This window comes from Emydura macquarii, unplaced genomic scaffold (genome assembly GCF_026122565.2).
Source record: "Emydura macquarii macquarii isolate MOO-44397 ecotype Brisbane River unplaced genomic scaffold, CSIRO-AGI_Emac_v2 contig_1253, whole genome shotgun sequence".
Classification (NCBI taxonomy): Eukaryota; Metazoa; Chordata; order Testudines; family Chelidae; genus Emydura; species Emydura macquarii.
The window spans coordinates 90572688-90597500 of NW_027131390.1; the positions used below are offsets into that span (position 1 = coordinate 90572688).

General features: G+C 40.4%; 1 protein-coding gene across 2 annotated transcripts in view; it reads right to left on the bottom strand.

Moving 5' to 3' along the window:
* ARHGAP15 (Rho GTPase activating protein 15) overlaps positions 1–24813 on the bottom strand; it is a 431141-nt gene that overhangs the window by 20096 nt on the left and 386232 nt on the right. For both annotated transcript variants that reach the window (XM_067549899.1, XM_067549898.1), the window contains one exon: positions 16490–16595. In XM_067549899.1, the coding sequence (XP_067406000.1) occupies positions 16490–16595 (106 nt within the window). The remainder of the gene's footprint in view (positions 1–16489; positions 16596–24813) is intronic.

Consider the following 24813-nt stretch of genomic DNA (forward strand, 5'->3'; position numbering starts at 1 on the left):
TGCCCACAACAAAGAGGAGCAAAGAACAGGCTCTTTCATTGTGTGTTTCTAAGTATTACCAACATAAGGGCTAAAAACGTTACCTCTGTCTGAAGTATCTCTATGTATCCATGCATAAGTTATTAACTGTGCTCCCTGAGCACTGTTGCTGAAAATATTAATATATTCAAATTATATTCTAGCTACTGCAAAAACAGTAGATCAGACAAATATATTAAAATCTCTTTAGACAAAAGGAGAAGTGTTATTTATATAGTTTCTCCCCCTTTATTTAAAGTCTTGAACATAAACCTTCATCATATATAACATACTAAAAAGCAAGAGTATCCTTTGATATCTGAAAGTGGATTTAAGTTCAGATGTAACCATATCACACTACTATTATACTTCTCATAAACACATTTTCACTGATATTATGTAACTTGCACTGTTCATAGAGCAAGAAAGAAGCAAAAATACAAAGCTGACTGTAACGCAAGGATGCTTTCTTTCAAACCCTGCAGGTCAAAACATCCTGGACCAAATCCTGAGGTTTGGCCAAACTGCTCACAGCAGGAATTGAGAGTTGCAAAGATGGCTTCAAGCCACATTTGCATGCCCCTGATCTTAAGGCCATCTTGTGTAGAGCTGGTTCCTTGGCTTAATTTAGAGAAAGATAAAGACTGATTGAGTTTCTCAGTTGCTAACTGCTCTAAAGGGCCATAACAGCAACCAGAGGTCGGCACAGTCATGCCAAAGTCTCCTTTGCTCCCGCTATGCCCCTTTTTCTCTGTTACGTCAGAAGTGGTAGCCCCAGGAATGGAGTAAAAGTTTTTTTGTTATTGGAGGATTCCTGCTTTGCATTGGTGTGATCCTCCTGGAGACTGACTCTCCAGCTGTGCAGTTAGATTACACCAATGAAGAGCAGAAAGTGACTGCACCCACACACAAGAATCTGGTCTATTTACTTTAATCCTAAATGTTTACCCAGTGTGCATGGTGACATTTCACCAAGCTGCCATCCAAGTCTTCACCCATAGCCTTTAGACGACACTAAACTGTTGGTTAACAAATATAAGAACATATTTCAAGTTGAAAGGCTTTGCTGTGGCCAGTAGCCAGTCATCAATAAGATACTTTCCTTTCTACATGGTTCAGGCTTTCTGAATGCCTTGTGAAGAGATATTACATATGTGACAGCACTCTATTGCTATGCAGATTTGCATTTCTGCCAATGGGTGTACTAAGGCCTTTTATTGGTGACAACAAACAAAGTAGGTGGTCATCTACCTCTTTTCTCACTTAAAAAAAAAAAAAGGTGACATGTTTTTTACTGCCCTGAAATGTCTGTGGAAGTACAGATACTGGTTTAACTCACTATGAATTATTAGTGGAAAAGTGGGTCTCAGAAGAATGTTACATCTGAAATATTTTTCGTCACTTGAACATGTGCTGTCCAGAGCTGGCCCTGTTTTACCAGTCACAGGGAACAAACATTTCACATTCACAGATGCTCCTAATTTGGTGCGGTTTGGAGTGTAATTTAGATCAAACGTATCCATGTAAATGAGTCAGGGTTTCTTAATTAGGTGCTCTAAAGAAAAAAACTTGGACCACATCAGTAGGTGTGGGTGTGGTGCCCACAATACTGGAGTTTTTTCTCTAGACAAAGCTTAGTTTTATTCAGGCGTACTGTAGGTCTTTTCGGTTTTTCAGGCACAATAATAAATCTGCAGATGGCATAGACATAAAGACGCTACTTCAGAGGAGCTGTCTAAAAACACTGTCTCTTTGGCAAATGCCTTAAAGTAGGTCTTTCTGCTGTGATTTAGGTTTATATTTCATTGCCAGCTTTTTGTTCCCATTATAAATAGGGTGCATTCCAGTCCACAGATTTGCTCTTAATTTTTTCAAACTAGTATTTGTTTACACGGATTTGTAGATCTTCACAAGAAAATGGCTAATATCCTGTTAGAAGTACAAATACTGCACTTGACCACAAAAAGAGATGTATGGTGCTGATAATTTGGAGATGTTGAAATGTGAAATGCTACTCTCTGAAGGCAAAAATATATTGATTTATCTTAAGATGATGACTGAAATAGTTGTTGCATGTTTTGCAGTGTGTGAAAAATGATCTGATCTAATACGATTTCTGCAGTTTTATAAGCGGGGTTTATCCATTGGCCTGGTTCATCAGAATTTGGTTTTGATTTTATATATTTGTCACTGACAAGCATGTATTTTGTATTGTATCTCTAGCTATTGATCTAAAAATAATATCAAGGTCTGTTTTTCCCATCAGCGTGCTGGGGAGCTACATGCCAAACTCTCACTAGCATTAATGAGTTACCTGCATAAATTCTCTTTCAATTGATGGTAGAATCGATCTCATTGTGTTAAATTAATCATTTTGTACAGAACACTGAAATTTTGGCATTTGTCTTTTTTTTTTCCATAAGAAGCTTCTAGATTGTGAATTTCTAGATTTTCAATAAGAAATTTAAGAAACTTCTAGATTGTGTATTTTGTAGTCTCATTTGAGAAATTCCAGGAGTTTGAGTAACTGAAATGAAAAACACTGCAATTAATCCCTTGGTGACCTGGTTCTGCACTTCAACATGTTGGGGCCCAATCCTTTAAGATACAAAGAGCCTCCTCCAGTACGCTGAGCACCCCCAGGATATTTGTGTTTAAAAGAACTCTAAACTCAAAGCAAAACTCAGGGATTGCAAAACCACATAAGTTAAACCCACCAGTAAAGTTCACTGGAATTTGTGCAACCCAGAAGCAGGACCCACACGTGGTCCTCATTATGTAGGTAGATCAAGGACCTGACTATTTCAGAGTAAACGAGGAATAGAACCCTGAACTCGTGACATACTGCATGACCTTAGGAAAGTTACTTACCTAAGTCTCAGTTCTTCCATCTGTAAAATTGGGATAATAAAACTTATCTACCTTAAAGGAGAGTTGTGAGACTCAGTATTTGTAAAGCAAATGCTGCTTTTTGGGTCCAACGTGCTATGTGAATGAAAAGTAAAAGTTCTTTGGGGATAGTGTACCTTATTTTTATACACACAGTGGTGCTCTGCTCCTGATCGGAGCTCTTTGGGGTCCACCACAGTATAAATATTTAATCAAAATGTTATTTTTATCATTCTGTTTTTATTGCAATTTCAGTTCAGCACATTTCCACAGTGGTGGCACATAGAATATACCAGGTGTAGTCACCTGCCAGATTCTTTATGAGAATTAGATTTTGTTTAAAGTCATCAATAAAGGTAGAAAGTATATCTAAACTCATAGGAAAATGCAACTTACACTATTTATTACATTTTCCCTTAAAACATTGTGAATTTGCAAAGGTCACATGACACTAAAGAATGAATGATCTTTGAGGAATGTTTTATTCCACATTAAGAGTTGCTGTGTATCATTGTTGTGGACTTCATGATGTATACCATTTAAAATTAAAGGCAACTTTGTTTTGTTGCTTTTTTGACTAACAACTTTGGATTTTTTCAGTCTACTGTCTAGGTGTATACTTGCTGAGATGTGCATTCTTCATGTATTGAGAATGGCTCCTTACCGGCAGAGGGAGAATAAATTAATTTTAATTAATATATTATACACAAAATGTGCGTAATGGGAGAGAAATGGATTCAACTTCTTTTCTGAGTAACCTAGAGGAAAACCGCACTTAGACAGATCAAATATTTTCATTGCTTGAATCTCTCTTTGAATCTTTTATATAGATGAGATGGTGATCAATTGTTCTCTATGTCCACCAAAGGCAGGACAAGAAGTAAGCAGCTTAGTTTGCAGGAAGGGGCATTTAGGTTAGATATTAGAGAAAACTTTCAACTCTAAGGATGGGTAAGCACTGGCACTGGTTACCCAGGGTGGCTGTGGAATCCCCATCACGGAAACTTTTGAAGAACTGGTTAAATAGACATCTGTCAGGGGTGATCTAGAAATACTTAAACCTGCTTCAGTGCAGAGGGATGGACCCGATAACCTTTGTGGTCCGTCCTAGCACTATATTTCTATGAAACAGTAAAAGCAGGTGTTGTGTGCGCAAAAGTTCCTTTATGATATATGTTACATTTACTCTTTTTGTGCCAGAAAATGGTAAATGAAATTTCATATAAGGCTTAAAATCTTAAACCTACAAATGTAAGCATCTTTGACTGCCATTAGAGTCCTTTGGGGAAGAGGGTAGGTCCCCAGCTACTAGGTGCATTACTATTCATTCACAATCATCCTTCTTCAGGTGAGAAGGCAAATTTTCTCCTTTTCAGATTCTCAGCATCTGCTCCCTTTGCTCCATTTTGCGGCAGTGGGACTCAAAATGTCCTTGTTCCCACTGTTGCTGTTCCAGCCCTTTAGCTCTAGGCTAAGAGAGGCTCAAGATGCTAAGTAAGGCCCTGATTCAGGAAAGCATTTAAGCACATGCTTAAATTCGGTTGATTTCATTGAATTGCTGATTGCTTATGTGCTTTCCTGAATAGTGAGGTTTTCCTGAATCAAGACCTAAATCTCCATTCACCTATGTCTTCAGGTTTCAGGCCTCCTGCAGTCTCCCTGAGGAGAGAATCTGCTGAACTTCTCTGCACCTCAGAGTGCTTCATAATGACTATCTAAGCCTGATGAATTTTCCTTGATCTTGGGTTTCTTTCTGAAAGGCTTGCACAGTTGTATATGAGATTTTTCTGCTATGTAAAAGAGAGTTTTCCTGAGCCTAGATTTACTATCTAAGCCTATCCAAACCTGCTGATCTGCTGGTCAAGTAAAATATGTACCATACTTTAATAAATGAAAATCACATGTGTAACTTGCATCTTTTCTCCTCCACGGAAAAAATAAATATGGAAATTTTGCAGATATCCCATGCTAAGTATTACTAGTTGTCATACAATAGCTTTAATTTCTGATTTATCCTCGGCATTCTGGGTATTGCTGCTGGACTTTTCATCACTGTCATTCTTGCCTCTTGTGTGGGCTATTGTTTAGCTCTTCGTACATGTGGCTCCTTTTTTTTTTTAAATTGGTAAAAATAAATCTATTTTGTTAAATTTAGTTTTCAGAAGCTGGTGCACTTTGGAATGCAGTAAAGCCAACACACACTGCTGTGTTTGTTTGTCTATTTTCAGTTGCTGGATGCTTTTCTGTTCATAGTGTTATAAGGAAGTGGGGAGCAATTTTTTTTAAAGCAACTAATAGACAAACCTCTGTAATACTTTCATGCCTTGTGTTAGAGACTATTAGCGTTACGGGGTTTTTGTTTTTGTTTTTGATCAACACCACCACTGCTTAATGAGAGACTTATTGTAGTGAAATTGATTCAAGCTGCTATTATTAAAGAACTAATAGTTTTAATGGGGGGCCAGAGATTCTGATAATTTCATTCTGACTGAAAGGAGGAAAAAGCCTGAATTCTAAGTGAATGAATGTAGCATAGCAAAACACAAGTGGTCTAAAGCATAGGCAAAATGGAGTGAACTAATTTATCAGACTTAAAGGTGAATCAAAAGGAATTGGCTTCCATCCGGACAAGGCAGCCAGATAGGCCACAGTAACTGATCCATGTGATAAACCAAGAGGCAACTGCAAAACTCCCCAGACAACTTGCCTGAAGTGCTTGCCAAGGAGCCAGATGCTGCTGCTGGAAGAATATTGGCCATACTTGGGCATCCGGGTTCAATGCTTTCCACTTGAAGAAGAGGGGAGAGGGATTGCTAAGAGGCAGCTTGATCACTGTCTTTTTGTTTAATTATTACAAAATATACTTATTAATATAGTAAATAACACATTTTAATGCTTTTGAGGGGAAAGAGTATGACATTCAAGGACCTTTATCTGTAATATATCATTTGGTACTATTAGATGCTTTATGTTAGTGCATCAGATTAGAGAGGCAAGAAAATCCTGTGGCTACAGTGGCAGACTCTGTGCAATGACTTTGAGCTTGCTGCCTCTGCCACTGACTTACTCTCTGACCCTGGGTAAGTCACATAAATTCCTTGTGCCTCAGTTTTCCAATCTGTAGCATGTTTATAATAATAGCTGCCTCCAAGAAGGGTGTTGTGAGGATTAGTTAGTTAATGTTCATAGAACACTGTAGGATTCGTGGATGGAAGGTGCTGTTTATTCCTCACTTGAGATTACAATTCTCAGTTTGTGAAGTAGTTTCTGTGGAGATAGTGATTTCAGAAATAGAGGGCGGTTACATCATGTGGCACAAAATTCACCCTTATGCAGATTGCCAGTGCATCAATGACGTCCTGTTTAAGCCCGTTTAAAATAGGACCTAAATGGGATTTATAGGTTTACATGGACCACGGTGGTTCCTAGGCTTAGCTGGCCCTCTGCACAGGAGTGAATATCTCTTCTGATGAAAAAAACAGGAAGAAAGGGTAGAATGCTGAGCAGTCACAGTTCTTGTTTCATGAAAGAGGAAATAAGTAATTGAATGGGGAAGGGGGGACACAAAATGCTGCATCAGCAGAATATGGATCATATTCTTTAGCCTTTCTACTGAGAAAAATCCCCACTAACTTCAGTGGGAGTTCTGCTGCATTAAAGATAGTAGAAACTGGCCTATTGTTTGTGTTTTATATAAGGTGTCAGGGGCCTCTTAGATTCAACTAGTTTGCAAAACACTGGATGTGGAATTAAACTGGCAAATGCCATATGATTTGTCTACCCAGCCCTGAGCTGTGTGTGTTTTACCTTACATGCTATTTGGACAGATTTCATGTAAAATCAATGGGAAACTCAAGGTTTTGCCCTTCTGTTGCAAAATGCTTAAAACAGCAAGTGCCTAAAAACCTGGTATCCCATTTGCATTGTAACCTAGATCCCCACTTGCCTTAATGGGTGTGACCCTCTGGACTTAATAAATGATATTGTGATGATACAATTTAACTTGCATTGTTAGCTGGTTTTCTTTAAAAGAATGCAAGCTTTCTTTAACGTGCATTCTGTTCATGAGGGAACTCGGTGCAGTTTAAATCTTGTGGCTGTTCTGAGACAGACAGGCTGGCTGGGCACAGTGTGGGCAGACATTATACATACTTTCCAGTTCAGTTCTGTCAGTACTTCACTGTTCTGTTCTGCTGCTCCAGCACCAGACCGCGCTTGCACAGCAATGACTGTTTGTGTCAAATATTCTGGATGGGCTTCTAAAGACTCGAAAGAGAGACCCTTCTCCTCAAGGTCATTTCATGTGTGACCGATTTCTGATCTGACCTGAACTGAAAAGCTATAGAAAGAATCTGCTCTGCAACCTTGCTTTCATCAAGATTGATAATATTCAATTAGGCTAAGTGGAGTCTTCCTTATTAAGGCCAAATCCTCTCAGCAATGCCAAGCATATGTATGGCTATATCTCCACTTGGAGCTAGGGATATGATTCCCAGCTTGCAGAGACATATATACTCTCTTGTGTCAAGGTAGCATGCTAAAAATAGTAGACTAGTAGCATTGGGGGTGGCAAATGGGCTCAAGTATGTCTATGGGAGCTGGGAATCATACATTTAGCTCCCAGTGTAGACACAGCCACTGTGTTGGCTTCTGGGACAAATGGGGGAATTCTCCAGCTGTCCTCTGCCAGTGCCCAGCTGTGCATTAGGTAAGAGTTTCACAGCTGATACTCCAGCCTAAGCGCTCTATGGTTTGCAGCCTCCTTTGCTGCTATACGGAAAGATTGAAGGATATGAGTAGTGATAGATTCTTCAGCCGCTCCTGTGATGGCAGCAGAGAATCCCCTATAGACTTAAACTTCAGGGTGTGCAGGGGAAGTGCACCACCAGCACATTGGCCTTGCAACATGAAGAACTCTCTGTAGCAGTGAAGTTGAGAAAAGGCTTTCCCCTGAAATTGAATTCCTAACTCAAAACAAACCAGTTTACTTAAACAAACAAAGAAACAGTCAAACTCTCAACAATTTGGGGTAAACACTATTTATGAATACTGAGCAAAGTTATGCCATGACTCATCTTGTGCAACTCCACCGGTTTCAAAGGAACTGCAAGAGGCGTGAGTCAGTGCAGAAGCGGGCTCATTGACTGTAGTTTTTCAGAAGAGCCACTGAAAACTTCCCAGTACCCAATTCTGCTTTCATATATGCCTTTGTAATCTGCTTACATCAGTGGGGTTGCACAGGTATAAATTAGAGCAGAATTGTTCCCCGAATATAGCAGAAGCATTCTAATGATGGTTTCATGCATGCATTTATTCAGAGTCTCAGCAAACAATGTCCCTCTTTAGTTTCTACAGATTTTGATCACATGGTAGGATAGCTATTTCACAAAAGTGCCCCTAGAAATGTTTAATAAGATTCCAGCGTGGACGATAGGGCAGAAGGGAGACGGGGCTGCTGAGCTCTGTGCACAAAAGCACATGTGCTCAGTAGATGTGCTGGCTGCACCAATACTGTGTGGGAAGTTCCACACCATTCTCAGTATGGTGAAGTGAAGACCCACTCTGCACCCAGGTGTGTATAGGTGTAAGGGAGTTAATTGGAGGAGTACAGTGTGTATAGCTGGGGCAGTAGTGGAAGGATGTCACCTACAGTCAAACAAGCATCCGTTTCTGGTGGCTTTTTGCTCAAAGTAGAATTAAGGTTGCTTCACTGGGCTGGGATACCAGGAGCAATGGGATGGCCACTCTTTCTGAACCTTCTTCCTCCCCGTTGGATGATGTAGCCAAAACAAAATCATGTATATATTTATACCTGATTAGATTCGGCTTGTAGCTCTAATCAATGATAGCAAGATGGGTCATTGTACAGGAAGTGGTCAGTAGCTTGTATTATAGTTATACTTTAGTATGATGTTGCTAAGTGATCTGAATCTAAAGGAAAGATAATTTACACCTATTGAAAATTCACCTAAGTGAAACAGTTCTCATTTTAACTGCATTAATTTAAAACAAATACAATGTCTGTATTTGTTGTTAATAGAGAGCAATGTATGTATTTTCATTTACCCTGAGATATTGGGCCTCCATGCTTCTTAAAGTGTATCCCTTCCTGCCCATTGATAACCTGTGGTCCAAGGCAGCACAGACTTTTATGCCACTTCTTCAATTTTGTTGCCATTTGTTTCCAACATAACCTTCTACCCCAGCTTCCATATCATGGAGCCAAGACTCATAAATAGTTTCTTCTTTCCATTAGGATGTGCTTATACGAGTCAGCACCACATGCTGACTTTCTTCATACAGATTAAGAATATTGCTTCCATAATGCTCATAGTCCCAAATGGTCCAATTTATCATTCTTTCCTACCTTGCCTATCCTGTCTAGTCTATCTTGCACTGCTGCTGTGCTAGTGTATTCCACTATTATACCTGCTGATTCTCTGGGCTTTGACATAATGATAATTGGAAATGCAGCTATTCATATTTGGATGAATAAGAACATGTATATATTTAGATAACCAATCTGCCCTCCTGCCTTCTGTGGTGTTATGATCAGTCCATATATACTGAGGACGTATGCAACTACTAAGTATCATTATTTAATTATTTGTATTGCAGTAGTGCTCTGCTGTGCCAGGTGCTCTATATGCACACATTAAGAGACTGTTCTTGCCCTGAAGAGATTATAGTTAAAATAGACCAGAAAGACAAAGGAAGTGTTATCATCATTTTATAAACAGAGAACCAAGGCACAGAGAGATTAAGTAATGTACCCAAGGTCACACAGAAAGTCCATGACCGAGCCAGCAATTGCACCCACAATTCAAGGGTTTCAGTCCAGTACATTAACTACAAAGAGAGCTGATGTCTCTTGAAAGCTTATGCCTGCAAATATTAAATTTGTTAGTCTTTAAAGTGCCACAGAACTCTCCTTGTTTTTGCTGTGTACAGACTAACACGGCTACCCCTCTGGAACTTTCATTCTTGTGTATATCTGATGTGATTTTCCTTCAGAGATTGGGTAACAGTAGTTTCTTCTGGTTGGGTCCACTGCTGGAGGGTATAATATGCTTCTATAGATAGAGCTATCTATACCCATTCCCACAGCACACACCTGGGCAGCTGGGAATACAGCTCTAGTCCTTTAGGCACAAAAACATAGGCCTCTGCCACTTGATCTAAGGTTCTCTCTTAGCAAATAATTTCCCTTATAATTCCCTAGTTGATAGTAGTAGGTCACTTTCTTTAGGCCACCCCCTAAAGATCAGCGTATACATTACAGGGAGACAGGGGCAATGACCTTTCCACAAAGCTAAATTCACTTTTTTGAATCGCTTTATGGATTTGCTTACCTTTCTGTGCTTTCTCCACCAGTGCAGGGAATGTTTGACTTTGATGGGCAGTGATAGAGGTTTGTCTAGTCTGTCTTTGTTAGGCCTATAGCTCGAGTGGAACCACACTTGTAGGCACCTCATGTAAAGACTGGCATGAGGTATCACAGACCTGCCTGACTCTATATATCTCAGAAATTGAAGGCAGTGTCTGACTGATATTTGAGGGCTGATTTGTACCACCTCTATGAGTGTGCCCAGGGGTGGAACTTATGCTGTGTTAGGAGCGCCTTCACATGTAATGAGTCAAGGTCGGCTCCTATGAACTCTAAGCCAGTGGTCCCCAAAATATTGTATGTCATGCCCCCCTTACCCTTGTTTGCACCCCCCCTCCCCAGCTGGCCACAGTTGGGGCCAGGAGCTGCGACTGGGAGTGGGGCCACAGCGGTTATGAGCCGAGTCAGGAGAGCGGCTGGAAGTTGGGGGCCAAAGCTGGGGGCTAAGACCAGGCCATGGCAGCCAGGGGCCACCAGAGACCGGGGATGGGCATTGAGGGCTGGGTGCTGTGGCCAAGGCACCAGGGACTGAGGGCCGGGCACCAGGGGCTGAGGCTGTGACTGGGCACCGAGGGCTGGGTACTGGGGCCATGGCCAGGCTCTGAGGGCCGTGTGACGCAGCCAGGGGCCAGGCAATGAGGGCCGGGGGCCATGGTCGGGGGCTGCAGCTGGGCACCAAGGGCTGTGGCTGAGACTATGGCCAGGCACTGACGGCCAGGGCGATCAGCAGCTGAGGCTGGAAGCGGGGCCAGAGGCCAAGCCAGGGAACTGTGGCCAGCAGCAGATCCAGGGGGTGGGGCCAGAAGCTGAGGCTGGAGCCACGGTTGTGGGGTGGGGCTGGAGCAGAGCTTGTGGCAGAGTGGGTCTATGCTCCTTCCTTGCCTCCCATGGGAGTGGCCCAGGCCCAGACATGCCCTGACCCTACAGTTTGAAGACCTCTGCTCTAAGTTCTGTACAGGGGTGAACATTGATTTTTTAACGTTGATCTTTAGACCCAGTTCTGTGAACAAGTCTACAGTGGTTTGGTAACCTGGAGGGCTTCACTGAAGGAGCAGACTCTGAGGAGACCATTGTTCAGGTAGGAGTAGATCATGATCCCCTGGGAGTGTAGGTGAGCTGTCACTACAGCGAGGATATTGAAGAATACTCTTGGAGCTGATGAGAATCCAAAGGGGAGTACTCTGTATTGGTAATGGTCCTGGCCCAGGGTAAATCTGAGAAATCATCTGTGGGAAGGTAGGATCGACACGTGGAAATAGGCAACCTGCAGGTCGAGGGCTGAAAACCAATCTCCCTGTTCTAAAGTGGGAATGATAGCTACTAGTATGACCATCCTGAATTTTTGAGCTTTGACAAATTTGTTCAGTGCTCTGAGATCCAGTATGAATCTCCAACCTCCCTTCTTCTTGGGTATCAGGAAATAATGAGAGTAGAAATCTTTGTCTCGTAGATGTTGAGATAGAGGTTCTAAGGGCCCTAAACAGAGGAGGTGATCTATTTCTTGTGGTAATAAACTCTCATGAGAAAAGTCCCTGAAAAGGGATGGGGAAGGGTGCTGGGGAAGGAGGGAAAGGAGGTGAAGTGGATGGAGTACTCATTGTGGATGATTTCCAGTACCCATTGGTCGGATATTATTCATTCCCAGTTGTTGTGGTACGAAGCAAGGGAGTACCCAAATGGGTGTAACAGATTGGTCAGCTCCAGTTGGTGTTGAGGGGAGTGGTCTGTCGGTGCCCTGACCAACATGTCAAAACTGTTGTTTTGAGGTAAATGATTGTGATGAGGAAGACTGGGGGCCTGATGGTTTATGTTTAGAAAACCTGGATTTTTTCCTCTGAGGGTAATAGTAGCGCTGACTGGAAATTGTGGGATTTATGTTGAGGATGTAGACTAAATTTTCTTTTTTGTCCAGGAATATAAATCCCTAATGAGTGGATAGTGGTCCTGGAGTCTTTAAGTATATAGAGGATGCATCAGCCTTCTTGGCAAACAATTTGGTGTCTTCAGAGGAAAGGTCCTCTACAGTAGTCTGCACTTTCTTAGGGAATCCAGATAGGTGCAACCAGGAAGCTTGCTGGATAACCATTGCTGTAGAGATGTACTGAGTTATTGTGCTAGCTGTATCAAGCACTGATTGGAGCTCTGTCTTGGCCACCAGTTGTCCCTAACAATAGCCTGAAATTGTTCATGGTGAGACTCTCGGAGCTGATCAATAAAAGCATTAAGGTTGGTGTAACTGACATAGTCATGTGTCATACTGACATAGTTCATATCCCTAGCTGGGACATAATATTTTTTATCAGCCCATTCGCAGGTGGGTGTGACTGATGCTGGGGTTTGCCATATAAGCTTGGCTGGGTCCAGAAGGGCCTCGTTGATGGGGAGGGCTATTTTGGAGGAAAAGGAGGAGTGCAAGATGTCCAAAAGTTTATGATTGGTGTCTTTTACCTCCTTGAGAGGTATCTGCAGCATGTCTGCTGCCCTTTTAGCTAGATTTTGAAATAACCTGACATCTTTGGCTAAGGATGGTGGGGTGGACATCACTGCCTCATCTGGAGAGCAAGAAGAGATGCTGGTCTTTGGTGTTACTTCTTCCTCAAATCAGCCCTCCTATTCCTCCATGATCTCCTCTGAAGGTTCAGAGGCTCTGGATACCGTGGCTGAGGGAGAGTGCCTCATGGCTCATGGTCGGTCACACTGGATGCTCAGTAAGCATGGAGTCTGTATGCCACCAAAGGATCCCAGTCAGGCCACTGGGGTGGTGGAACAGATCCCGGTGGTGACGCCCAGGTTGGCTGTACCATGGTGGTTGAAGAGCAGGTGGAGGGTATGACTGAGGGGGCCTCAGGTTGATAGCACGTACAGTAAGGAACTTGAGAGGAGCAGTGAGAGATGACCTCCCCAGGCTCTCTATCTGATTCACTGGAGAATGGAGGTGCATGACATGGTGCCAGTGAAGATTCCTGTGCCCGAAGGAGACTCAGTACCGGTGTCCTGGAACTGAGCAAGGGAGACTTTGGTATGTCAGATATCATGAGTTCTCTTGTGTCTGAATTCCTGCGATGTCAGCCGAACCAGTGCTTCCTGGTGGGCCGGCACAGAGGGGAACAGGGATCTTGGTTGTACCAAGCACTCTGAGGCTGGATGGCTCACTGTTGATTGTGCCAATGGTTCTTCTCAGACCAGCAGCATCATCTTAGCCATGGCGTGATCTCTGTCCTTTTTCTGTCAGTACTGTTGCTTCAGTGCTTATGCCCATCAGGTCTTTAGGCGCATCAGTGGTATCTGCCACTTCAGACCCTTTCTGGACTGTCTCAGTACTGATGGTACCAATGATACTGAATGTGCTGGTGATCTTTTTTGGCTAGCTCAGAGCTCATTCTGGAGACTCACAGCTCTTTTTATTTACGTCTTATGTGAGGGGACCGTGGTTGTTTTCTTCAACCCATAGTCCTTAGATTTCAAGGGCTGTGGGGAAGATTCATGCCATCTGGCTGACCCCTGGCATGGGTCTGAGGAAGGCTGAAAAGCTGCCTCCATGAGAAGGAGTTTTTGTCTCAGTTCTCTGTCTTTCTGAGGTCTGGGATTAAATTATTGGAAGAGACCACACTTTTGGGGAATCTGACTTTTACTGAGACAGTGGATACAGTGGGAATGCTTATATGGTACTGGGATGGCCTTCTTGCACAAGAAGCCTGGTAAACTGGACATACCCCATGCTTGGGTTACCCCAGACAAAGGGGAAAAGGAAACGTTTTTTTTAAAGGAAAAAGAAAATAAAGAAAGCTTTACAAGTAAGAGAAAAAGCATACTGAAATGCTAAAATAGAGATAACAATGCGATGAAGGGACTGCTAATAGCTCTGTCTCTAGCAAGGGACGGTTAAGAAAGAACTGAGGGGAGTCTCCCACATGCACTGGCTATCCTTGTAGTAGGGCACAAAGTGGGGACAGTGCATGTGTGGCCTAATGGACACTGCTACCAAAGATCTCCAATCAGCCATGCAAGGATGCAAACGCACTTACAGTGGAGCGCCCATAAGGACACTACTCAAAGAACTAGATGTATTTCTTTTTCAATTAAGCATTTATTTGGTAGCCATACTCCTATGAAAAGGATCTACATATGGTGAATGTAGTGATCTATGGAGTGCAGCAGAAAAGTATAAAGGCACCATTCATCAAAAGCTGGTTTTGGTCTGTTTTGTGCGGGGGTCATTCTTATTTATACTGGGTGAACTTCATCCCTGTGCCAAGGGCCAGCACGAGGCCTTATAAACCACATCGACCATACATACACCTCATATTAAGAACAGTTCTACTCTGAGAAGTGAGTATGTAAAATGGCACCTTCTTACTGAATTGATCTGTTCCCAGTCTCCTACTTCCATGAGCTTTACAAAGACAGCATAGTTAAGAGAGGAACTGGATTCTATCGCTTGTTGTTTATTAAATTATAATCTGTTACACCTGTCCAATCCCATTGAAAATAATGCAACTCTAGGTGCATCACTGAAGGCATAATTTGGCCTGCAGGCAATGCTTAAAGTGTGCCTGGTTAAAAGAAGTTACACACCCAACAAATACAATTTCTACAGCTTGAGCTGGGTTGCCGAGGGGGGCACATTTCAGTCCTCCCTGGGAGTAAACCCTCTCTGATTGGCTGATTTCCTCTCCTCCTGGTGTGTAAACAGCCAATCAAAGCTGCTGCAGGCAGAACTCTCCCCCTCCACTCAGGAGCTGAAGCCATTCTCAGGACAGGGGTAGGGGAAGAAAGGAAACCAGATCAGTAAACTGAGGGTGGCTCCATTCCCTTCCCTCCCTTCACCTCCTGTGGACATTGGGGTGGCTCCTCTGCTTCTCCCCCAGAGGGGACCCTGCTGCAGCTCTCCCAGTGAGAACAGGAAGATGTACTGTCTCTTTCATTTCTGTAGAAAATGATAGACCCTTTCACTTTTTTCAGACCACTTTAAATATTGCCTTCAGAAACTTCATTATCATTGATGCCACAAAGGACAGAAAGAAAATCCAGTTTGAACATCAGATTCCAGGTTGATTTTGTAAGGCTGTCGTATTTCTCTCGTAAACTGGGCACAGGGAATATGGAAATTGCCAAAAGGTGATAAACATGGAACTCAACAATGCTGTTTTTACCAATTTGGATTTGTGAGCCACATCCATCATCGTAGTATTTGAATGGAACGTCTCTTTTGTCTCGTCAACTTTTCCAGAGGAGAAGCGCACTTTAAACCTTTCCTAAGAGCTTGTGTAGGCATTCTGCACTGAACTGAACTTCACTATAGAGGTAGAACAACTAATTTTCCATGTAAACTGCAGGTCTTTTTTTTCTGACTTATACATGCACAAGGGCTATTTATATGAATAAAATATATTGATTACATGCCTTACAGTGTGCATAACTCAAAAATAGAAACAAACCTGAAGGACTGGGGTCAGAGTAAGGGGAATTTGCTAACTCATAATTTATAAAACCAACTGCATATATGCACACTGGATTATTCTGGGAAATGCTATATTTTATAATTCAACATAGACTAGTTTACAGTAATCCAAAGTGTCTTACCCTATGTGAAGAGAAGTACTGCAGAAGAGAAGAGTGAGGAGGGATTTGATAGTGGTCTTCAATAACCTGAAAGAGGGTTCCAGGGAGGATGGAGCTAGGCTGTTCTCAGTAGTGGCAGGTGACAGAACAAGGAGCAATGGTCTCAAGTTGCAGTGGGGGAAGTCTAGGTTGGATATTAGGAAAAACTTTTTCACTAGGAGGGTGGTGAAGCACTGAAATGGGTTACCTAGGAAGGTGGTGGAATCTCCATCCTTAGGGGTTTTTAAGGCCTGGCTTAACAAAGCAATGGCTGGGATGATTTAGTTGGGGTTGGTCCTGCTTTGAGCAGGGGGGTTGGACTAGATGACCTCCTGAGGTCTCTTCTGACCCTAATCTTCTATGATTCTATTACTCTTCCATTTGTTAGTAGCAAACAAAGTATTTAAGTCTAGCTGTACAGTTCTTCTTATGAGTAGAGATAGAATATATGTAGATATTTGATAATCATATTCAGTTTTGCAAAAAAAGTATACTGCATTGATATTGTTAGATATTTGGGGTAGGATTTGGGCACCTAACTCCATTAGGCCCCTTTAAAAATCCCACTTCTTTAGTACAGTTAGTTCAACTTACTTTTTTAGATGTTCAAAGAGGATTTTCATTGTGTCACGGTTTGTCCTAGGGAGCTTCTGTACAAGATGTCTTATGGACTTAACTCGAGTGTTGTTGTCCGGATTTTCTGGTGGGGAAAAAACATAGAAAAAAATATAAGATTTGAGTTTCACTTTAGGATATTGTTTGCATACAGTTATATCAGAGATTTTAGCAACAAGAGCTTAAATTAGACCCTGTCTACACTTACCTCCAAGATTTGGCAGCAGTCGACGGAAGTTACGCAAACTACGCAAAAAACTTGCGTAACTCCCGTCGACTTCTCTGCTTCTCTTCTGTGTGCTGTCTTCACTGCACTGCGCCGACGGGAACCGCGTTCACATTGATGCAGCGCTGCGCCACTTGTGAAGGTGGTCTTAGTACGTCGATTTCTGGATCGACTGAGCGGATCTTCGCTGACCGCTCTGTCAGTCCAGAGAAATTGATCTGACGGTGGTGACTTTGCCGCCGTCAGTGTAGCCGTAGCCTTATAGGCCATTGTTAATGTCCGGTTACAGTATAGCTATCTTAGAACACGTCTTACCATCTGAGATGCTGATGGCGAGCCTACATAATAGCTTGCAAGGGATGAAATGATTTTTCTAATTGTTCAAGAAGCAATTTCTTATCAGAGAACTGACTTTGTATTCTATGTATTTATTTTAACAGGCCATTTGGCTTGGTACAAGTGCAAATATTCCAAGGCTGGCCTACCTGCGAATAGTGAGTGGCCTTATAAAGTAGAGTTTCACTCTGGAACTGCATTCCATCATCATTCCACCCTGCATCATGAGCTGTACTGGACACCTCCTTAAACTGAGTAACCATGTGATCCTTACTTTCTTTTTTTTTGTTCACTCCTCCAATGATCAGATTTATTAGTATGCTTCTCTCTCTTTACCTCTAATCTCTCTATATCAATCTCTCTATATCTCTGATCCACACACTTATAGATGTTAACTTAATATTATGATTTTACTCATGCTTTCTAGTGATCAGCAATTGGCTGCACACAATTCCATTTTTTAATCTATTCCTATAATTGGTTGTATTGGTACCATCATTTTTAACTGCCTTGTGGTAGGAAACAATTACTGTTACCAGTATAAAATTGGTAACAAAAGAATATAAGAATGTTACTGCTGTCTTGGTCAGGATATGCATTGTAGTTTAGAGTGATTCATGGATTCAAGGACAGAAGTTTTGCATTTGTCTTATGCTTATGATATTTGCATTAGATGTTGCTACTAAAACAAAGACATGTATAACTATGGTTTCATTTAGGATCAGATTAGATAAGGTGCCAGTAGATGATGTAGAGAAAACATCTTGTAAGCTGCATGTTCTAGATAACCTGAGACTTCCTTTCTGACCTGATCATCTATGGTTTAATTATCATCTATAATTCTGAGTATATTTTCATATTTCATATTTATATTATTCTAGCATCCAGATTCTTCAGTCAGAATTAAGCCCTCTTTGTGTAAGGTGCTGTATAAACATCTATGACGACACAGTTTCTATCCTGAAGACCTTATAAACTAAAAAGCAAATTTATAACAACCACAGATCCATTTCTTTACATTTAGTTTAATTGTGAAATCTCTTCCGAGGGAGCTCTAGCCTTTCCTTGGCACATGCCCTCAGCATCTTTTCATGGTAATAGTTGTTACAATGTCTTTTGGGAAAAAACTAAACCCCAGATTAATCAACATACAGAATTTTTTTTCTTTTAAAAATCTTATGTGAATATAATTTCAGGGAAAGTTCTGATACTGACAACCCCGGAGAATGAAGTCATCCACAGAACAGCCATAGGTATGGATGACAACAGACAGAGGTTTCTATGCACAACCCTATCACTGTATTTTGACCATGATATCTAGGGGTCCAGCTGTACAGTGGAGAAGGTAGTTCAGTTTCAATGCTCAGTCAGTCCTTGGCCTCTCTGCCAAAAGTGGTTGTCATTTTTGTCATGTGGACACCCTATCCTGTGGGAATTAAATTGAAGATACTATCCAAAATTGTATAAAATTATAGCAATTATACTTTTCAACTTATAACACTCAACAGCATTTTCCATTCTATTTTCCAGAAAGAGTTCACTGGACTTAAGCACAGTTGTACCCACTTAGCTCAGGTCTGAATCCAGCCTAGGATTTTTAATAACCAGAGTTCTGAAAGAAGTTCAACAAAACAAACCAAAGCACCAGATGCTTGCTCATTATTGAGTGCACAGTACTTTAGGAGAAATGCAGTGTGGTAAGGATTTATCATGGCATCTGTGGAGTTTTCCCTTCCCCCATGCCCATGTTGATTTGCATGGTTATCTACCTGGATGTCACCCTCCACCACAGAAGTGGCTGCATTTCAGAAACTAGGGAAGTGATTCTAATATTGATATAAATTGTAAAACATTAAGCACTATATAAATATACAATGATATTCTAATAATACCCAACCCCTTTAGAAAATGGAAAAGGTATGGACAGCTCTTTTTCTAAGGCAGACTCTGCCTCCTTTTTAAAGTGCATAACCAAAGACATAGCCAGTGGAAAATAGGGTGAGAGATAGTTATCCAACTGCTAAAGCTGCGAAATCCTAGAAGAAATGGTACATAAAATTATTTTATGAATCAGCCTATTGGTTAATTGTTAGCCTATTGTAAAAGAGGAAAAACAGGCAACATGTGGTAGTTTAGTCAGCATTTCTGAACTGGGAATGATAAACACCTCTGCCTGGCTCTGGCATTTATCAGTACTGAGATATTATTACCACATAGAGTCACAGCATGGTTACTGTTATCATCGAAAAAAAGAGCTAGCTAATCTTAATGGTTTGTAAAGCCGTTACCTGCACTGGTCTGACATTTATCATGATCATTTTACCACATGAGTCCTACATAGCAAAGGTATTTTATCTGGAAGGGACATCACTATGAATTATTATTTGCAGCTAGGTAGAAAATTGTATGTTGTAGATACCTTTTCTCATTATAAATCACAGTCACATTTCACCATTTCCCACACAAAGCTGCTGAGCCCAGGCTTTTTGCCACAATGCTTACTCTCTCTCCTTTTTATAGTCCCATGAAAATATTGGGTACTTTTTCATTAAAATGCTTGATATTGTTTTTTTTAAATGCTACATATGCTTGATTTTTTTGGTGTGTGGTAAAGAAATTTTTCTTCCATTTTATAAACTGAGGTTGATAAACTGTCTACTTTTTTTTTAAACCTTGTTCCTGCTTCTATCTTACTGGCCAGACTTGTCTCTTCTCTTGACCTTTTCGATGTAATATTTAACAGTAGATCAGATGTAAGTCCTTTTGCTTGATTTTGAAATACCTATTCATTTTCTTCTCTGCCCCAAATCCTTGAGTTTCAGTTTAAAGACACTAAAGATTTTCTCCCTTCATTTTCCTAATTGGGAAGATTTTTTTCATGGGTGCCTTTTTATCAAACTAAAAGGAAGGGGTAGGGAAATCCTACTGGAAGATTTGTGTAAATAGCTATCCAAGAGGTATCACCAACTATTTGTTGCCTAAGGAAGCCCATTAATACACAGTGCAAAGAAAGGGAAGACAATTTGTAGATGACATTTTTTTTAAACTCTAAGGGTAAGTCCAGAAAATGAAATAGACTAATTTTTATAATTAAAGTAGCTCAAAGGTACAATTTGTAATCACAAAAATGTAAAAAAATCCTTGTTAAAAGATTAACAGTAACTTCTGGAAAGTTCTATTGTCTTTTGTCTAAAGTGTTTCAATAGGAATAAAAACAACCAAAAATGGCACCCACATAATAAAAAGGGAGAACATTTAGAGCCTCCATTTTTTCCATTTTAGAAGAAATATCAGAGAATGTAACAATTTTAGCAAATTAAGATAGTTTCAAGTGAATTGCAGATGGTAGTTCTATGTAATATTTTGCTGGTACATATATTTAGAAACTGGGTACTGTATTTAAAAATAAGGTTCTCTTTAAGAAAGCAAGACTGAAGAGATGCTCTTGTTTATATTTAAATGAAGAATGCATTAAACAAGCTACAAAGCATTTAATATTATATAGGCTCTTTTGCAAATGAGCTTTGGATAAACATTTGAACATGGAAGAAAGCATGATGTGCCTGTAACATTAACAGTGGCTGGGTGAAAATGAATGAAGAAAGTAACCTTTAGCTCTTATATCCATAAAGAATACTTAAACAAATCCCATTGAATCTTTCTTTTAATCATTAATTTTAAATGGACCGAGCTGTTTACAACAAACCACTTTGTTTTAAAACAGGAAGTCCAAGGTTTATCTCCAATAACTCACATTTTCTAGGAAGGGAGGTATGTCTCTAACCTGACATGCATTCATTATTTTGCAAGGTACTGGAGTCTGACCTTTGACCCTCCTCAGACCTGCTGCATTATTCATGCCTGACTTACTTTGTGTAGTTTTACTACAGTACCCATTTCCCTTTACCAGCAGCTTCAGTTACTTGTGCATGTTTAACGTTAAACTGGCATTTACGGTTCACATTAATGCTTAATTTTATTTCAAGCCATGATCTCTTCTTTTTGTCCTGTTGAACCTTAGTGTTGTGCTGTTGGGGGAAAAAAAAGTGCTATATGATTCTGCATAAAATATTGATCTATTGAGCTGTCACCAACACTAAGATTTTTTAAAAGCATGTTTCCCTCCTACTTTTTTTATATTGCATTTCTCACCTTTTTTTTTCTTTTCTTGGTAAACTTTATGCTATGTTCAAAATGTCACACACTGTTGCTACAGCAAATTCCACAACCCGAGAATACTTCTAAGAATTCACAATTGATTCAACTGTTAGGTTTTGTTTTTGTTTTAATCAGAATTGAGTGGGCTAGGTGGATTTTTGAATGCTAATGAAATTGTGAGACTTATGCTGCTGGCTACCGCCAGCCATAGTGTGGGCAGACGCTCTGCAAGCTTCCCCACTGTGTTGCTGTGCAAGCATCCCCGCTGTTATGTTTGCTATAGTTTTAATGTCTGTGAAAAATTCCCGATGAAACTAAATTATGTTATACTCTCTTGTTTATGTAAACAAAACACCCGATTTAGCCAGTTTGTCCTGCCCTTGCCCATTTTAGAAGCTCGCTCATAGTATGAGTGTTTAACTTAACCCCAAATCCTATCAACTGCCTCTATGCTATTAGGATATGAGAATTTACTTAAAACAGAATGCACATTGGGCTTGATTTTTCCGAAGTGCCGAGTGCCCACAACTCCGATTGCAATCAGCAGATTTCGGTATTCAACAACACCTCTGAAAACAAAGCCCATTGTGGTTAAAAATACAAAGTCAGAATTTTTTTTAAAAGATTCCTCATATCTATGTCCTTTTTAATATCATTTGAAAAGCAGAGCTATTTTATCCTGTGTAACACTAAAGTCCCAATCTTAATCATCTGCTATAGACAACGCAAAACCTTATTGCACATACACATTGTGAAATACTACTATATTTTTAAAAAATCTATAAGAAATGTTCAAACTAACTAATGTTCGCTATAAGGAGAATAACCAATTTGTGATTTGAATTGATTTACTTTTTATTCATGCCTCAGAAATAGATGTTGCAAAAAAAAAAAAAAAAAAAGAACGAATATTATAAGAAACCTTTTTATATATCCAATTGATGAATTCACCAAATGTGATACAGAGTGGAGTTTTTAATGAATATTCATACAACTCTTGCAATCCATTAGTGAGACTTAAGACAATGAGTTTGCAACTCAATCCCATTTAACAAAAATATATGTGGAATTAATGGGAAAAACAGCACTTACAAAACTTAAACTTTAATGTATCAAACTCCAGGTGCCAGAGTTTGAGGGAAATAACCAATAATAGTCATTTTTTACATATTTGATGGGACTGATTATGCAATGTGCAACTCTAAATGGCTTATAGCACATTGTAGCATGGTTCCATCCCATTGGCTACAGTAGGGTGCAGGCAGATGGATGACAGTGACAAGGAGAGAAGTGCTTTTGCTTAGCCGTGCGTTAAGATGCCATCCAGAAGCTCTGTGCACTGCAGACACTTCATTAGGATGCCAGGATAATGGTAAACTACCATTCAGAGTGACACCCCATTTCCTGCTTACTGAGCTCTCCAACCTCGGCAGATGTCAACAATCTCACAGTGCTACAGACCAGACCTAACTTTCCAGTCACTTTGACTCCAATTTTTTTCCCTTAACAGTGCCATACATTACATGCAATATGTAACAGCAAATACCAAACGGAAGACAAAATTTGTTGCCCTAATTATAACAAAGCAGCATCTGACTTAGGTACCGTATGCCCAGAGTACATACAATAAGCTGGGCATTATAAAAGAGGGATGCTCTTTGTTAGTCAATTCTAAGGGTTAATTAGACTTAGAACTTTAATAACTAACAGCTAAAGTCTGATCCCAGTAGAGGTGAATTTCATGACTAACGTCCATTTAAATATGGAAAAAAACATGCTGAGCTCTTTTTTGATAGATTTCATATTCACTTTCAGCCTTGTGCATGGTTTTCTGCACAGAAAGAGCAGACTTGAGCATCTGGATGGTGTGATATTTTCCCTGCAAATGCACAACTCAAGGCTGTCACATACCTCCCTAACAGCAGTTATAGCCAGCAGAGACTCTGTGCTACAATACTTAGCCTATACTTCTTTCCAGAGAAACACACAAACAAACAAAAAACAACTTGCTTATCCTTTATTAAATGATCTCCAGAATTAAAAGCATTGTTTAAAAAGCCCCCAAAATCATAATGGGTTTTTTTTTTCCCTGGTCTAAATTTTATTTTTCAGTCCTCTGTGTATCCATAAGCAGACTGTCTCATGAAAGAATTATTTATGTTTTTGAAACCAGAAATACCTATTTACTTTACATAAATTTCATTTAGAATATTTCTTTGTGGGCCAGCTTGATATTTTAGCAGGAGTGCTCTAGACTGCCACAAAGATAACCCAGGATCTATTTTCTTTGGAAAGGGAAGGAACATGAGAAGGCAGCACAGTCAGTCACAGGGAGCTTTGTGTTTGCTCAGAAGAGCGCCCCCCAACACCACACGCCTGAGTTCAGGAATGGCTTTGACTGGCATTCGTGGGGACCCTTTCCTGCCTTGCCAGATTTGTGTAGCGTGACATAAATGTGGAGACTGGAAGTGAGTTAAAGAAAAGAAAAAATAGCCAGGATTGCAAGGAATCTATTTGGGATGAGATGAGACAGGGTTTTGGTTTTTTTTCTGTTCTCCTGGCCTGGGAAATTAAGATGCTTACCAGGAATCTTTACAAAACGGCTGGAAACATGGGGCCAAATCCTGAAGTCCTTACTAGGATATTTTCCATCCTTACTTGGACAAAACTCCCCTCGAACAAGCAGAAATGAAGAACCCAAAACTGCACTTGCTGACTTCAATGAGATATTGCCACTGGCTTTTGTGGGAACACGACTAGTCTCTAAGGGAGGACTTTAGGATTGGATCCATATAGGATAAAAACAAATACTTTTTATTTGATTAAAATGTAAAGTTGTGATTATTTTTAAAACCTATTTAAAATGCCTTGAAAATAATCTTGCACATACTCATGACAATAACATTTTGTTCCACTATAACCTTTAGTATGATGTCTCCTAATTCTGCTTTAGATTAAGAAGGGTGATTCCTCATATGTGCTAATACTGGCCATATTTGGGGGTTGGGAGTTTCCAGATTTTTAGGAACCAAATAAGTATGCACATTTTATTATTTTTTTTTCATCTAAATTATTTTTTTTTAAAAAACCAACAGTGAACAGTGTCTCCCCAAGGGAGATTTAGATTTGAAGACTGTTCATTATATCATTTGAATAAGACTAGACCTGGCCTTTTGACTTTGAACCACTACCAAATTTCAGGCTGTGAGGAAATTGTTCTACATTTCCTGACAAATTGAGTTAAGCAGACATTAAGTGGGCTTTAAGAAAACAAATGGCCATCTTTATCACAGGTGGACACTGATGGCTTAATGGGGCCTGGGCTGATTGTATCACTTCTAATGGCTTGACGGGAAGCATTAGGGCTTTTGCATAAAGAACTGGCATTGCGAACCCTGCTAACACAGACCTGTCAAGCGTTCTGTATCCCTTTGTGCATGGAAGCAGATGTTTGTATGTATACTATGAACTGGCATTAGAGCAAGCGACAGATGCCTGTATGAATGCCAGGTCTGTGAATTTTTACAGCAGGAGCATGTTCTGAGGAAATGCAGCCCTGCCCTCTATCATAGGTAATTCCCAC